The following is a 17,989-nucleotide window of genomic DNA, read 5'->3' on the forward strand; positions in this document are numbered from 1 at the left end:
TAATCGTGGCATGATTAGATATTTACGATAGGATATAATTTCCAAATAGTAAAACCTATTTGAGGAAAACCAGTTAAAGAAAAACGATATTTATGGCTGTGTGTTTTAATTCGAAACCTCTGTGACACTTTACGTCTACTTTAGTTTATGTTCTTTATTTGAAATCGCACTCATCTGTAGTCACGTTAAATCCTAACTTTGCTCGAAATGGCAGACTGATAGTGAAAAGTTAAAACGCCCCTGTGTCCTGGCGTGACCTTTTTGTGCTTATTGTAATTATTTGGACATAATACTTTAAACCCATTGCGTGCATAGTGGGATTGTGCAGGATTGCTGTCCGGACCGAGCTGCATCTGCCTCCCTCACCTGCAGTTTATGGAACAGTGGAGCAGGATTATAATCTGAGGATTACGCGCCACCGTGAAACTTTATCCCGCAGGCTCAGGTAATCCAATCACGGGTAACCTTCCAGCACCGCTCTAACAACCCATTTCCTCTCGAATCTTCGCGGAGAGAGGACAGAAAAAAGCGCAATGAGGCCCCCGAGAAGAGCCAGGTGATCTAATGCCGTTAATCATAAGGGCAAGACCCCTGCGGGGTAAGTCCGAGCGTTTAACTCTTCATATGGATAGGATAGGATAAGATAGGGACATGGTATTCATCCTCAAATACAGAAATTTCCCTCTTAAGGGAAAGTATAGTTGTCACCATTTGTTTCTAGCAGATTTATCACTGTTCCGACTGGTTTCTTATGTGCAGTCACGTGTCTCATGACCTTCTTACAGCACTTAACCGAATCGTAAAGGATAAACAGATTCGGAGGTTTTGAAACCCGTGGATAGTTTTAAAGCAGGTACACGGCTGTACTTTAAACGACCTTTAATTGCAGCCTTGCAGCAGTTTTTAATTTAGGATCATACAATTTAATATAGTGAGATAGATATACATTTCTCCCTGTCTTCGTTGCTCTCTGATGTCATCGCACGACTTAATTCTCCAGTCAGATGATTTGTTTTTAGAGGGTTTTTTTTAAAGCAGCATCTGGCGTCTAGAGTTAAAAACATTTAAATGTTTACGTTGAGATGATCTCATTCGCTCTTTGCAAGTTTCCCAATAGGAAGCAACAGGTGCATTTCCAGTTGGTGGGCGCGCGTGATTTCAGCACAGTGGAGCCCACGCGATTGCTCCAACTTGTGTCAGTCCGTCCCCAGCCACAGAGAGGATAATTGACAGCACTGGATTGACTACCCCTGCCAGCGCGTCCTCTCGGATACGCCGTGAATCTGCAGGCAGGCACCCGGATGTGGCGAAAATGTTTGGCGCTCCTCTCAGGGTCTGCGCTCGGAAAACATTTTATGATTCAGGTTAAAGGCTCTGTTCAGGTTTCGCGCCTTCGACACCTTCGGACGGTTTTTCCAACGATGAGTTGGATTTAAAACGGATCTTTTCGATGTGGATTCGAGGATGCAAGAAGCAGATGAACAGTCTGAAGGTAAAAAAACAAAACCTAAAACGTGCGTGTGGAAGCGCAGGAGGAGAGTTGGAGCGCAGCAGAGAGAGAGGGAGAGGGGGCGAGAGCGCTCGTTTGGTTTATTCTCTGGATGTCTGATTAATCCGTGTGATTATATGCTCTGAGTCGTGGCTGCTGCTGACATGTTTTTTCCCCTCCTCAACTTATTCCAGTGCAGGGATTGTGTATTAACACTGTAAGCGCTTGTAGGCTACATTATTGTGATAACATCAGTAATCAGATCCACTGGGAAGCGAGTTGAGGCTAGTTCTCCGAAAAATGGTTGACTATAACAGTCATTCTGAAACCATGTGACAGGATGCTTTGAATATATTCGCTCTGCAGAACAAGCTGCGAGACCCTAAATGAACTTTTTTAAAGTAAATTCCTTCTCTTCTAAGTTTTTCTTTTAGAGTTTAGAAGCTGTCCAAACAAAAGCAGCAAAACTCGACCACAGCAACAGTCAACAGCTGTTTTGCAGCATCTTGTGACAGATGTGCGACATCCAGCAGAAGCGCTGGGTTAATTCCTTTTACATGTCGGACAGGCTGTGACTATTATTAACTAGCAGCGTGCACTTGTTCTGCTGCACCTGTGGCGGTGGTGTATCGCTGTATGAGGATGGGTGGTGCTGAAATGTTTTGAATGCACCTCTCACCTGCGATCGCGCTGACATCAAGCGCAATTAAAGTGAAGTGACGTTTTGGATAGACTTCCCCGCATAATAAACTATCATGTTTTAACTATGAGCGTCGAGTCATCGTGACTATGATTTTGCACAGACGAACACAGAATATTGATGAAAAGTAATAAAATTAAGGCGCTTGCCTGAAATCTGATAAAGGAACCAACTTTGTCTAATCATTACCTTTTAAAAGAAAAGCTTTATTCTTCTCAGATTTTGTGCCTCTCTCTCATATTGCACATGACCCACACAAATCGATTCCTCATTTCTTTTTTCTTTCTTTCTTTTTCTTTATGTGCTTAGTTGTGTGTTGGAGCTGTTTTTGCTGGATGACACGGCCAGTCTATAGCTGACAACACTCCCCGATGTGACTGTGCTATAGAGTTGCAGTGTGCGACTGTGTCAAGGGCACTGACTTTTTAGCTCATGGTCTGCATTGATTTTAATGACTCTCTCTGTCTCTCCCATTCATGCAGGCTGTTCTGCTTTCTCTTTCTATAGCTGTCTTTTCTGGGCTCCTTTCAAGCCCGTCATCACCATAATTATAATCACCATAATCACCTCTTCTTATTTTTCTGCCCATTTTATCTCTGGATGGGTTCTTAAAGGACAGTTAATTGCATATTAAGCAAGTAAATGTACAAGGCAAGTTTAAATGTGAAGTAGTGATAATGTTGTCGACATTATATATGTATGTCCACTGCCATTAGGCTCCCAATAGAGTTTTGCAAAAAGCTGAATTGAAATTCTAGCGGTTATCTTCAGTCTCCTCATTCATTGGGAAAGCATAGTGGTGTCCTTGTTTGAAAAGCACTTTAAAGACTGATTTTTAAGACCAAGACCAAGACTATGGGTATTATTTATGAGTCCTATAATGACAATTTTATTTAAAAGTAATCTCATTTTATTGTCACAGCAGGTTGTGGATTACACCTTTATGTGACCAGCTGATCTTTTTTGTAGACTTCCATCCCTTTGCCAACAGTGAAAATGCAAAGTGCTTTTTGATGGGCAAAAAATACAACATCCATGCTAATAACATGGCTGAAGGGTATTTTTCCCTTCGCTTGTTCACTCTTATACTTTGAATTTATCAGCCATTATAAATGTCTCTGCCAATATATGGACTAATAGCTGAAATAGCCAATATATCAGAAACATATTGGCACAAATTGTATTTATAATTTTCTAAAAAAATTTAATGTTCCCCACATCCATCCCTAAGATTACGGGTACAAGACAGAAAAAACCCCAATTTGATATAATAACATAAACAGTATACATAATAGGGATGGGGGGACTCGTTCTCCTTAACTCACCATCAGTTCATGAGTGTGCCATTATTATGTACATTAACAAGACAAAAACAGCAGCATTATGATAGCCATTCAGTGAAAGGCAGCCAGGTGGTTCTGAATCTTTCCAGAGAGTTGGCTCTACTGTACCTCAGTTTTTATAACACAGCATAGAAAGCATTTCTCTAACCCAGATTTTAAAGAATGGAGTCTTGTCTTTTTGACAATCAAGAAAATACATCTGTGAGATGTTAAAGGAGCAAACACAATTGTCTTTGCTGGTGCTGCGGAAATCGTGACCTCCAAAGGCAGGAGAGCCACAAGATGGAGATGCCACTGTGTTTTGTCTACACAAGAATTTCAGGGCCTCAAAAAATATTCTTCCGAAAACTGTTCAATGATTGGCTGTGGCAAAACATGCGAGCTGGAGTGGCTGGTTCTTGATGGAAGTGTAAACACGTTGAGCTAATATTAGGATATATTTCTGCAAGCTTATCATTTGAATAGTGTAGATTAAGAACACATTTTAGGCAATTTTTCTAGAGCCTTTGTTTTGCTCCATGAGCATAGATGAATACTCTGAATGTTAGTGTAGATTTTGGATATGTTACTTTTTGCATAGGGATTCAAAGTGAGTATATCATCTGTATTATTACTAGCTGGCAGATATGAGCCTGAAATTGTAAAAATGTGGAAAGGATTTTGGAATGTTGCAGCTTTTCTGCAATGCCTCCAATGACACACATGTTCAGGTGTTTTTGTTTATAACTTCAATCTCAAAATATTATCCCTGTTTCCCACTCTCTCTCTCCAGGGGCACAGTATGCCAGCAACAGAAGGACCACTACCCCAACTGACACCTCAGCTCCCTGGTCAGAAAGAAACACCCATCTGCACCAGCTCCATCCATCACAGTCCCTTCATCCTCCAGCTAGCACCGGCAAGCCCGTCGGCTCCGCTCATGGCCTCCTCGGGCCCAACAACTCCATTCAGGGTCCCGGTGGAGCTGCACCCGGAGTCAGCCCGGTCCTCGCTTGGCATGCCGCCATTAGCGCAGCCCGGCAAGCGCAGGGCGATCCTGAAAAGCCCAATATAAGTTCACGTCCCCCAGTTTGTACCACTTCTACGCCAGCTCCTGTGGGCTCACTGGCACAGAAGAAGAGGCAGCAGTATGCCAAAAGCAAAAAGCAGGGAGGATCCACCAGCGGCAGACCGCCCAGAGCCCTTTTCTGCCTCACCCTCAACAATCCGATCCGCAGAGCCTGCATCAGTCTGGTGGAGTGGAAGTATCTTTTAGCTCAGGGACCAGCAGGCGTCTGGGTGTCTCAGTGCATTTGGTGTCTTTGTGTGGATGGATTGTGTCACAGAGCAGCGAGTGAATGAAAGTATAAATGAATCTGTCAGTGAGATAAATAACTCAGTTTCATGATCTGAAATTGGATGCTGATTCCAAATTCTGAACTTGTAATTAGAAGGGAGGGTCCATGGAGACGAGTCATTAGCTAAACTGCTAGTTGGGGGATGGATTAGAAAAACAACGGTTATATGCAAGTTTCGGTGAAATAAGGACATTTTATCATTAGCTACATTTCTATAACTTTTTAAAAATGTGCATATACCCCCCCCAAAAAAAAAATCAAAAAACTGTTAACAGGATAATGACAGTTATCTTAATCTATTAGTACGATATAAAATACTTTTAGTGGTCTTACTTACCGTGTTCCTTAACCACCTCCTTTCAGGCCCTTTGATATCTTTATACTGCTGTCTATTTTTGCCAACTGTGTGGCCTTAGCCATCTACATCCCCTTTCCTGGAGACGACTCCAACTCTACCAACCAAGAACTGGTGAGTAGTAACAAGGATGTTATTCATGTAATCGTGTGTTAACCCTTTCAGTTTATGTATGCCTGTTTGTGGTCAGCTGGGTGTACTGTGGGACGGTGCAGGACTTCAAAGGCTTGGTTAGGTGTCATGTTACACATTTGGATGATTTTGTTGTTGTTTGTAGTAGAGCAGGGCGATATGATCAAAAATATTTATCACGATATACATTTGAAAATTTGTGATAACAATATAACCGAGGATATAACTGACACTAGACAAAATACTTTACAACTCCACAACTTTATTAGTGCAAAAAACAAGCAAACCCATCAATGTATTTTCTAAACAAGCAGCTTTTATGTGCATTAAAGTTATATAAAAATTTAACAGTGCAAATGCAAATTCTTTGCTGACAGTTTAACCAAAAGGCATTTCCAGTGGAAATTGGCCGACATGTCCTCAGCATAACCATGTATAATATCCACAAAACTTAAAAAGAGGTTATACACACACAATACGGTAATATTATGTTGAAGCGCAGTACGTATCACTCCGCGAGGTTCCTGCCTACGATAGCCGTAATGCTTCGAAAATCAATCAAGCGGTGCGGCCTTGTAGCTTAGCAAAGTCATACTGAAACATTTGACAGATTTTCAAGCGACGTGTACCACATAAAATCATTTCAAGGTCAGTAAACACAACCAGAATTCATACATAAAGCACACGGGATTATAAGGGGCACTGTCGATTTTCAGGAAAATCAAAGGATTGATTTTAAGTGTGCCGTATTTTCCAAAAAAACACAGTAATAACGACAGCCCGCTTGCATGCTCTACCAAAAATAGTGCTTTGTTGTATATCTGACGGACGAAAGCTAAACCAGTTCCACACCACTGAAGTTGCAGCATTTTTACAAACCAATTCTGGTTCATCCGTTTCATTCAACGATCCGCTTTCGCCCTTCTCATTTTCCGTCGCCGCCATGCTTTTTCCGCCGTGTGCATATGAAAACAAAGGCACTGCGCATGCGCGTTTTACCCATATTCTACCGCGATATTTCATTTTCTTATCGTTGCCCAACATTATACCGGTATTACCGTGAACAGTAGGATATGGCCCAGCCCTAGTTCGTAGTCTTACTTAAAGTCTAATGTGAAGCCATTTTAACAATGAATGTGAGGGGGCATACATGCACTTTGCAGCTTTTTATAACCTTTATTGTGGAAGATTGATGCTTTGAATTTAAATTGAAGCCATGCACATAGAAAAGTCTGAAATTAGGTATTTAGGTAGATTTTTAGTTTATTTGGAGAACATGCAGTGCAAACATTCAGAGCGGGCTCCTGTACAGCTCTGATGCAGGAGCTGCCTGAGTTGGGTTGAAATGAATTGTTTTTCTCTGCTTAAAACAAAAGGAACACATCATTTGGGGCCTCACATGCTAAAAAACAGCTTGACTAGTATTTGAGGGGTACAGTTCACTTCAGAATCAAATAAACATATGTTGTATGTGGCCATTGATGTTATTTAGATTGTTTTGTGTATACTGCTCAGTTTGGGAGATGTTGACTGTAGAGATGCTTGCAGCCTCTTGAATATAACAGAACTAAGTGGCACTTGCTTTGTGGTGCTCAAAGTGCCAAAAATGAATCTGATTAGTTATTTTTCGAGAGTTCAATTTTTTTAATGCTAAACAGCAATAACAGGTGATACTCTTGTGGTTTCATTTTTCGTGTCTTTTTATACTTTGCTTTGCCATGTGTGCGTTTGCAGATGCTGAATGCACACCATGCATCATGCTGTTAGCTGATTCCACTTCCACTATTGTCATCGGCCACATAAAAACACACAATGGCTATACACTTTTGCATGAGATTGATGTGCTGGACGTGCGAGTTTCGTCAGAGGGCTTTCCCGGCAATATTTGAATAGATGTGTTGGGTTTCATTGTTTTGTTGGCACACAAACAAACACTGGTGCGTGCATTTATGAAAGCATAAATGAACTGCACACACATGCACACACCCACCCACTGGGTCATCCCTCTGCGTGTCACACAGCAGCTCCCAAGAGGAGCACTGAGGTGAAAAGACAGAGACGGAGTTTGACATAGAAACCAGTTTGTTTTGTTGACTCCATAATTACAGTGTTGTCTGGCAGCATCAAAGCACAAACAGAATAATAGTTATTACTTTACAATGCAAGAAAACAATTTTAGATCAGATCTTAGAAATATCATCGTTTTTACGTGTATAGCACCAGTTTAATGTTTTTTTTATTAAGATCATTTTTGAGAAAATAGAAAATTGATTTTTTGCACATGTGATTAAATCTATCTGATGAGTTGATTTGTAGGTTTTGTGTACATTCACACAAACTGTATGCGAAGTGAATAAACTGTGTTTGTGTTTTACTGTTGTCTGGTTTACCGTTGAATGTCCAGCAGATTGTAATTCTCATCATAGACATGAGTCTAAAAAGTTTCACCGTCAACAACGACATTAACAATGACTCTGTTGGATTTGTGTTTCATGTGAGCGTGTCAGCGAGCCAGCATTAACAACAGCACGGCGCTGAAACGAAACCATCCAACTCGCATTTTATCCATTTTGTTATTTACACCTGTGCTTTTCCTGCCGTCACATGTCAGAGTGCCTTCGGTAATAAATGGCTTTTTGTTCAGAACAGACTGATGAAATGTGAATCTTGACCCTCTCGTTATGGTGTTCATAGTGTTAGCGCAGGCAAACACTTGAAATGGATAAATAGTCTGGCTTCTTGTTACAGAGAACAATGATGATATTTGACCGCTTTCAGCAGAAAATATTTAAGTGAAGGTAAAATGCAGGGTGGACGGATGCTGGTGTATTGCACTGCATCTCTTAAAGCATCTGAAGTGAAGTGAAATTTATTTCGGTCAACAACACAGATTATCATTTTACATAAAAGTACTCCATCATACAATAATCAAAAAAGGAATAGGCTGAAGCCTTGTGGCTTATAATTATCATATCCTTTACCCCATAGGAATAATCAAATCCTTAACCAAGAAAATAAATAGCATTGATAAATCAGTTATATAACAGTTTGAAAAGAAATCAATGATAAATCAAGAAATTAAATCAACACAAAGTTATTCATCAAACCAAATTTCCGAAACCTTGAATGATACAAATTTTTAAATTCTTCCTGAAAAATGACAAAGAGAAACACATCTTCAGTTCATCATTAAGTCGATTCCATAATTTCACTCCCAAAACTGACACACAACATACTTAACATCAGCATCTGCAAAGTTCCGGCCCACCCTTATAAGTAGAATAAATATCTGTTGGTTTGTTGAGAGCTAACTGAACACACAGCATGTCATTAAAACTGATAATATAATAATAATAGTATTCAATAACAATTTGCACATTGCTACCTGCTTTTATATTTCTGCATTATTCAGTGATAGAGAAAACCTTTTAGGAGGGTTTTCAAACTGTGTATCCTTCAAACTTTAAGTAAAATGAGCTTACTTACAGCTAACTGCTGACTAGTACTTATAAACACTTTTAAAAAATACATTAAAGCTGCATGCAATGTTTCTGTGTCTTTAAAGACTCAGTGTTTATTATTAGTGCTATAAATGTATAAATTATTCACTGCAACAATAATAAATAAAAACTTATAGAAAGTTATTGATTGTAATGCACTGCATTAAATTTTTAAAAATGTGTTTATGCTAGAACTATGTAAACTAAACTCATAATGAATTGTCTTAGTGACATGCACAATCTTAAATACTAGACTCTGCATCACTAATTTTGTTTTGATATCTGCCAAATTGTCAATCTAGAATCACAACTCTGAGGCTGCCATCAGTGGTTTTTATCTGTTGTCTCCTTGTACTGAAGTCACTGGTTACAAAACTCTGGCTTTTAAATATAAAAAATAATCATCATCCAGCTTAGAAGTTAAGTGGACTGATGAAAATGACAGAATGAAGTGACAGAAATCAGAAGCTTGTCCTTTCTTGTTTGTGCCCTTGTGAAAGTGCACACGTTATTCCTATTGATCCCCAATTGTCTCTTGAAGAAGGACATTTAACCTTCTGTCCTCCAACTTTACCCAAAATCTTCATGTCAGTGTGAATCTGATTGAAACAGCAGATGACCGGGCTTGTCACTGTGGCTATTCTCACTCTGTCTGACTTGTTCTGATGTGATAAACCTCAGGCATCTACATGTTCAAGGAAGTCTAAATATATTCAAGTTCAACCTCTCGTGTAAATGGCTCACAGAATTTTATACATTTATGTTTAGATGAAACAGGACTGGGCTGAGAAAAGACTGAAGGAAACTAACGGACAAAATGAGATACGTGCTGATTTAACTTGTGTGTTTGTGCAGTTTATGCCGCACTTTATTGCCAAAGGAGCAAGAATACATTTTCTCTCATAACTTTAACCTGCAGTGTCCTCAGAGGACTTTGTCATGTGCTCCAAACATTTATTTATTTCTTTTTCCGAGGCTGGCAAGGGACCTTCTTAGCATCATAGGGAATTGTGTGCATGCGTGGATGTGTTTGTGTGTGAGTGACTGAGAGACAGACACAGAAAAACGTAACATTTTCCATCAACAGATGGGGATTATTCACGCTGCCTAAGTCTCCGCTCGTCCTCACTGCACAATGTACAGTATGTGTGAGGAGGAGAGAAAAAAAAGTATTATCTTTTTGCAACTGTGCTCTGTCAAAGTGAATTTCAGAGTCGCATCACATAACGATTTCTCCTCTTAAAAGGAAACACTTTAAAAAAAAACCGGAATTTTTATGTATTTCTTGTTTTGCAATAATTTAAAATGTGGTTAAAATATTTTTATCTGGTTACCTCCAATTCATTGTGTTTTGATGCTTATTGGCTATTGGTTACTGATCTTCAGAAATGATCAATACAATTAGAGCCTGATCAATATTTAAGACCGACATCAACATGATCAGGAAAAAAATATTTTAACTTTTTTGGCTTTTTTTTTTTCAGACTCATGAAACAGAAACAGATTTCCATCTCATTTGTTATGTGTAGTTATTTATATACACGTTTGCGCTCATCTCGCCTCTGCTCGGATCAGCGGGTTGTTTGTGGCATTCCAAACGTGTTGCCAACAGGAAAGTTGAAGGAAAGAATTCCCTCTGACAAACTTCACCTTAATTTATTGTTATTGTTAGAATGCTGATACCAATAAATCAACAACTAGCTAATACTGGCCGAGCAATAAATCAGTTGGGCACAAAATGATCATTCTCTTGGTTGTGTCATCTAAACCATTATTTTCCATAATTTGACAGAGAAAATAACTAAAAAATGGCAGATTTAAGAATCTGGAAGCTGTTATGTTAAAAAAAAACGATAGACTTTGTATTTTTCTTTGCACCTTCTGTTGCTTAAAACTGGACAATGAAAGCACCGAGAGTGAAACAAAGCAGTGAACTGAACGTTATTGACTTTGTAATCCTGTGTGTAAAATGCAGTTGTTTTTGGTTCAGCGGGGGATTACAGCTGCTTTAATATGTTACTGTATTATTTTCTTTATTGATCTTGTAGCTGATTGAGGTCGATTACACTTAGAGTGCTGGGATGTTCGCAGCACAGCAATACAATACATCATGTTTTATAAACTTAAGCATCGGAATGCTGATCGCTACTTACAAATGAAGCAGATTCTTTATTTAACTTGGGGCTCTATGCAATCTTGCAGATATTTTGTTGGAATTTGTAAAAGCTAAGAATTAATTGAGGTGGCGTCAAAGGTGTTAAAGCCTCAATACACTTCAAAAGCAGTCTGGGAACGTATTAGCTGTTATCTGATAGCTTGTGTTGACAGTTCCCAGTGACTATCTAAGCTCAGGGCCCCTGAAACAGTGACTGATTCACTCACTGTTTATGAGTACATACACATAAAACAGAAAAACAAAAAGAGCAAAATATTCATCAGATAATATCCTATGGTTCAGAAGTTGCATCTTTACCAGATATATTCACTCTGTTCCTCTCCGTACACGCTGATTATTGTCATGAACCAAAGCCTGTAAAAACATTCCCAGTCAATCAGTAAATCTGCTGCTTATCTTCAGATTCTGCATATTTGTGCGTAGCTTTCTGTTCATTTTAGCAGTTCGTTTCAAGCTCGGTCGCATGTGCCTAAAGTCTTTGTAGTTTTATATAAGAACTGCTATAAATGGGGAAAGCAAATGTGAAAACTGGCATCTTAAAGTGGTCTTGTTCAATTATATGATCCGAAAACCACTTTGTTTCAAGCGCAATGTTCTTAGCAGAGTTAGAGGAGTTTTCATAAAGTGTGAAGGACAGGTCAATAAGGATAGTGTCTAAATGCACGGAAAAGATCACTGAAAAGATGTCATGAGGCTCTATAAGTGACAACACTCGAGCAGGTGCTTTGCACTTTTAGAGACTGTGTAGGTGTTTGATCAGCTCATTCACAGCAAAGGATGGGGAAGTGGAAAAGAAATAGATTGTTAAAAACAAAACTCTGGTAAATTTACCACAAAGAAAAGCAAAATGCTTTTAAATTGGCCCTCCATTGTCGTCTATATGCTCATCAAAGATAACACGTATACTTGAGTAAATATCTACACTTAGGATCCAGTTGCAGATTCTAGTGTTAATGCTAATGCTTATCTCATTGACCTACAGCTTATTTTACCAATAAAGTTTTGACATGTTGACATATAAATATTTTTAAATAGAATATTCTTAAATCACAGTGGTTTAAAGGTTTCAAAGCTTAATTCAATGCATGCTTGCCTGTTACAAAATACTCCTAAAAATGTGAAATGCATTTTAAATTGCTCCTCTGGTGAATTTTCATCCCGTTCATATGAGAAACAGTTAAGTTTAGGGCTGATCTCATCGGTGCTCGGTTCAGAAATGTGACTGTTTGCTGTGTATTTGTGGGTCTGTATATTTGAGATTGCGGATGAGTATCTGGGACTGAGCGAAAGTGTGCGTGTGTGTGAGCAGGTTGAGGGATTAAGCTGGCCAGTGGATTATCCGTCACTAAATGAGCGGAGGATGCAGCGAGGGGAGGTGGATGGGGTGAACGCATGGATGATGGATTGGAGGATTGGATGAGTGGAGAGATGTAGGGTGGGAGCTTATACGTGGGAGGGTCATCTAATAGAGAGGAAATTTGAAAAAAACAAAACAAAACCCAAACTCTGTCATGTGACTGAATCAAATTCTCTCCCCTCTGCTGTCAGATAATGTCTTTCTGTGTCAGACATGCTCTTCAGATCTCTATTTAAGCATCACTCGTCACATCTGAAATCACATAATATGCACTCACTATGTCTACTGTCGCCCAACATACCTTTGTGTAAATTTCACTAGTATGTGGCAGATGGATACGTGTTACCATGGTAACCTGACCTCGCTTGAGATGAACAAAGTGATGAAAAAAAATATTACACCTGATGAAGTGAAACTTCATGTTCATTACAAAAAAATTGGATAATTGTCTATATAGTTAAGGACCTAACTGTAGATAGCAGTAGCCATCTCCACATGTGGATGCTTGAAATTGAGCATGAAGGTATACACTTAGCCTCAGACTTCTCAGTCTTCTCTGCTCATCTCTTCATCTCTTATTAGATGTGTCATCCTGTCTCCTTAACTACCTCAGCTTTTCCGCTTTGAAGCCTAGTTTTATGCTCAGATCTCTGTCTGTTCTTATTATTTTCTTTATTTAACACGCCTCACCTTTTCTGCATTCTGCTATTCTCTTCACTTCCCCTCACTGTGCAGAGTGGAGAATGCATATGTTGTTAAGCTGGGTAGTGATTCAGGAGACATGTGACAGCCCCTTTGACCACTAGCTGACAAACCTTCACTGCTGATCAGCTCAGGAGCTCATTAAGAATCCAATATGAATCAGCTGAATGAAAATAGTGAGTAAGTGTGTCTGTCTGTGAGATCTTTAACCCAAGAAAATGTTCATGACTTAGGTGACATCTCGCATGTTAACAGAAAATACTGCTTGTCTTTTTAAACTACTAATGTGCAACTTTTGGCCAAAAACTTGCATTTTATCTTAACATAAGTTCAGGCTGTCTTCTTGTTCCACGCCTGCAGTTATCATATACAGCACATTCATTATCAGCCTGTTCCAGCTCTTTTATTAAAGCTTTGTGATATTAACCGTGGCCAGATATTTAAATCAAAGCTCATGGTTTGATTTTTTTTTAATTTTTTTATTTATGGCTATACCATTCACTATTGGACTGGCCTGCAGGACCACTGACTGTTAGGGTGTTTCATCCACCTTCTTTGACTCATGTTTTACATACTGAAAGAAGCATTCAGCACATCGGACAGCGACAGCCACTCAGTCCAGTTTCTTTTATGTTGGGCACAACCAATGTTCCCTCTAATTTTTCATGTGTCTGAGCGAACACGTAAACTCCCTGAGCGACGCCTTGGACCACTGTGAGCAACAGCAGACGTGTGCACTGTGGTCACGCCAACGTCGAATCCATCCAAGTTACGTGTTTTATTAAAATAATCAAAATAATCACAGCATTTATGTTAGACTACTTTTAACTGCTTTAGCCCACTTACAATGAAAATTAAAGAAAATCTTGTTCATGACCCGTTTAGGATGTTAACACTATTGGAAGTAAAATAACTTGAACTCCAATTTTGAAAACACAACTTTCTTTCTTTTTTTTCTTTAAAAAAAATAAAATAAAATAAAGCTCTGACTTGTATTATGAGTCTGTGGTCTGGGAGAGAGTCCTGTAACTCTCTGTGTGCAAAATACAGTATATAATAACCAATGTTGGGCAATTAATTATATAGTTACTTCTTCAAAAAAGTAACTGAGTTTTGCAAACAAAGTTTTTTGCAGCTGTTTACCTAAAAATGCTGCAAAGGCGTTTTTTTAAAACAAACATTTCAAAATATTTACAGAACAATCAGCTGTTCTGCATCAAATCTGATGCCATACAAATTATTTGTGTCACTCCAAAAATAATTTCTGTCCACTATGAGACAAAGGAGAACAACAGCCTGATACCTGCAGGCCTGACAACAGGAGATGTATCACTCCTGTAACACCTGTAACATTCAGCAGTCACCTCATTGCTGTGACACACACAAGGAAACTTGTCAATTGTTCCGTCTGTCCTGCTCACATCTCCAATGGTTGTACAAGTTGTCAATAACGTGGCTTCACTCCACATCAGCCACGCCGCTTTGCTAGTTAAAACGCCGGTGTCGGTACATAAGGACGCTGTCATAGCCTGTCAACGACGTCGATTAGCTGCGCATATACGAATGTGAATCGCATCATTGGCTGGACTATGGGATAAGGTGGCATCGTTCTAATCCCATACGGGAGCAGCCAGTAGCTGTTTTGAACAGAATTGTTAACGTATTTACTTTAATTTTTTTTTGTGTGCGCAACGCAGACTTTTTTCTGCGCAGAGACCGTGCCAGTAGTGCGCAATTGCGCACACGCGCAGCCTAGAGGGAACATTAGGCACAACATATAAATCAAATTAAATCGCATCCAATCGTCATGGTGGACTAAATAAGATGAAGTATATCTGAAAGTGTCGGATCAAGAAGAGCAAATCTGATCAGTGTAGAGTCTGTGTCTGTGTTTGAACAGTTCATGTTATCACTTAAATATAATTAAAAAATGAATTATATGATATCATATATTAGCTTACACCAAACCCTCCACCCCTGGGGCTGTGAAGCTTGGGCTAGGACCTGTTAATGTAGTAAAGTGTGGAATAGACATTTCTGGTTTGGTTCACCTGTGTGTTGTAAAGCACACAAGCTAAAAAAAACTTTTTAAAAAAGCGCACAAACTACTACCTTTAATTATGCTCTAATACCTATTAAAATAAGGCTCTATTCAAATAAAGTCCACTTTCATTATTTTGGGTCAAATGGTTTCTCCAGTGTTCTAGATTATCACAATGAATAATATATTTTTGCTTATATAGGAAGAGGATGACTCATTGCTTAGCTCCATTCGTGTCCTTGCTTTGTAAACCTGGCATGAAGGGAAGAGAGCAGGCGTGATACTGAGAGAGAAATTGTATTATCAGTGCTGCAGTCAGTGGGAGACATATAGGCATTTAATATTGATGTGACAATTTGTACATAATGAACAATCATGGAAGAAAAAAAAAAAGCAGACAATTTTTTGATAACAAAACAAAAATTTGTTTAACATTTGTTAATTTCTCTGATGTGTTTTCTGAGTAGTTTTCAGTGTATCAGCCCACTTAACCTGATTGGCTGTGTGTGCAGTCTGTCCTCATTATTGGAGTCAATTTTTACTGCATGTGGGTGAGCCTTCACATCAGGGGTGCTCAATCCCAGTCCTCGAGAGCTACTGTCCTGCAGCTTTTAGATGCATCCCTACTCCAACACAGCTGAATCAAATGTTTGATTACCTCTTCAGCATGCCATCAAGTTTGGAAAAGGCCTGATAACAAGCCATTCATTTGATTCAGCTGTGTTGGAACAAGGATGCATCTAAAAGCTGCAGGACAGTAGCTCTCGAGGACTGGGATTGAGCACCCCTGCTTCACATGAACAGCATGAGTCAGAGATCAAAGGGTAAATAATTTTTTGGCTAATGCTGGATATTAAAATTAAAACCATGGTAATGAGCCACATAATTTTCTGATTAAAACCATAGGCAGACATTGCAGGAGGGTTGTTTCACTGTTAGTCATAATATGAAGTCAAAGCACATACCATGGAAAATCCATGCTTCGCCTAAACTTCATTCATCTTGATTGTAATATAAAAATTGTTCTCACAAAACCTGCCTGAAAAAAAAAAAAAAAAAAAACCATCCCTAAGGTTATTTTCAAGTGGGGATGGGGTGGGGGTGCATTTGTAGCCTAGCCCAGCTGACATCGCACAGTAGGTGAGGTACACCCAGGGTAGGTCACCAGTCGATCAGATTCCTAAAGCAGAGACAGGCAACTTTTGAAGCTCACACGGACGCCTACAGACTGTTTAGAATCATTATAATTAACCTAACAAGCCTGTCTTTGGAGACATGCTTGGAGAGGAAGCCAGAGCACCTGGCGATAACTCACAAAGGGTTGCGGTTGAGGGAAGTTCATGAACCACTGGACCACTGTGCTACCCTGTATGTGTGTGCATATTTATGTGTATTTACATTCATCCACTCATTGTAAAAAAAAAAAAAAAAAAAAAAAAAACTGTTTTAAAAATTTAGGATTCTCTTACAGTAATAAATTGTTTTTTGTGCGCGACCACAAATACAACAAATGTTAATTCTTTTAAGGAAAAACGGTAAGAGCAAGGAATTTAACGTTTTTATTGTATAACAAAGTTCTGATTATTTAGCAAGTGAAAAAAAACCTATGGGAATTTAAATGTTTAAGGTTAAATTGTTAATTTAGATGTTCTGTGATGGTTTTTTTTTTTTATCTACAGCAGACTCCAAAAGTGTTTAAAGGGGACTTGTTATGCTCATTTTAACCGTATGTGAAGGTGGTACATCCCCTCAGTTCACTGATGCTGTTTTAGCTCGTTTCACTTTAAGGACACTGTCTGTTCAAGCCAGCTTTCTTCTAATTGGCTGCCGATCACATATTTAATTTGAAACTAACTGTATTAAACTGTAAAGGTAAGATTTCATAATGCAATTTAACGGTGACATTTTAAAGAAAGTGTATGTTTGTGACAGCACATGAACATTTTCCCTGGAAGTTGAGAAACTGACCCTGCTATTCTTATATTGTGTTATTGTGCATCCATCTATACTGTACAGGAGCCCTGTTTGTTTGTATATGTACAACTGGACAGTCAGCATACAATTGTGTATATGCATTTGTTGCGATCTTATGGGTTTTTTTAAAAATGTGTTTTTCCACATCTGACTTAAGTCTTAAAAATGGTTACATAAGTTTCTCTCAGGCACGGATTAAAGGTTTAGGGAAGAGGCGAAATGAGGGTCACACAAAGCAGCGCACTGCTCTTTCAAGCATGTGAGCGTCTGTGTTTTTCTGTACATGTGTAAAAAGAAGGGACAACCGTATAGAGCTGCTATACATTTTGTTCTATACATGTAGAGAAACGTGGTCATTAAGAGTCTAAGATCACACAGTTATTAAAACTATTCCTGTCAGGCTGATTTCATCCATATTTTCTATTGATTACTGAGGAGCACAATCATTCGAAACAAGAGGAAGGAGACAAAGATGCATTAGGATCAGTATTTGGGATCAGACTAGCATAACATGAGACCTAGCATAAACAGTCAGATCTCCTCTTCTACTTTCTTGTGTCCATTTGCATGCAGGTGCAGTGTCTCCTTTTTATGTGTATGCATGTATATAGTGTATGCGTATAGGTGGGTGTAAGGAACGATGTAGGTGTTCCCATGTGAATATGTGCTGTATGTGAGGTGAAGCCCTCTCATTAACAGCCAGGCACAGAAAGCATGGATGCTGTTTGTATGTGTTTGAGCAGAGAAAGATTGGCAGTGATAGCTACAGATAGGAAGACTGTTCTAGAAAAAGGTGAAGACAAACATATCACACCCATCACATAACCACATGGGTCTCTATTCTTCTTCTATATGAGAATCAGCACCGCACACCTCAGTTAGT

General features: G+C 39.0%; 1 protein-coding gene across 9 annotated transcripts in view; it reads left to right on the forward strand.

The window, feature by feature from the left end:
- The first annotated feature begins 439 nt into the window (after positions 1 to 439).
- cacna1db (calcium channel, voltage-dependent, L type, alpha 1D subunit, b) overlaps positions 440 to 17,989 on the forward strand; it is an 88,831-nt gene continuing 71,281 nt past the window's right edge. For 8 of the 9 annotated variants that reach the window (XM_086278674.1, XM_086278675.1, XM_086278668.1 and 5 more), the window contains exons 1-3: positions 440 to 598; positions 4,305 to 4,776; positions 5,233 to 5,338. In XM_086278674.1, coding sequence (XP_086134800.1) covers positions 565 to 598; positions 4,305 to 4,776; positions 5,233 to 5,338 — 612 coding nt within the window. In that variant the 5' untranslated portion in view covers positions 440 to 564. Of the gene's footprint in view, positions 599 to 1,136; positions 1,493 to 4,304; positions 4,777 to 5,232; positions 5,339 to 17,989 lie in introns of those variants that run through there. The other variant, XM_086278670.1, reaches the window with a different exon arrangement.

This window comes from Aulonocara sp. 'chitande type north' Nkhata Bay, linkage group LG20, assembly GCF_057382095.1.
Source record: "Aulonocara sp. 'chitande type north' Nkhata Bay isolate Kocher_YH1m ecotype deep benthic linkage group LG20, A_spYH_male_GT1.1, whole genome shotgun sequence".
Lineage (NCBI taxonomy): Eukaryota > Metazoa > Chordata > Actinopteri > Cichliformes > Cichlidae > Aulonocara > Aulonocara sp. 'chitande type north' Nkhata Bay.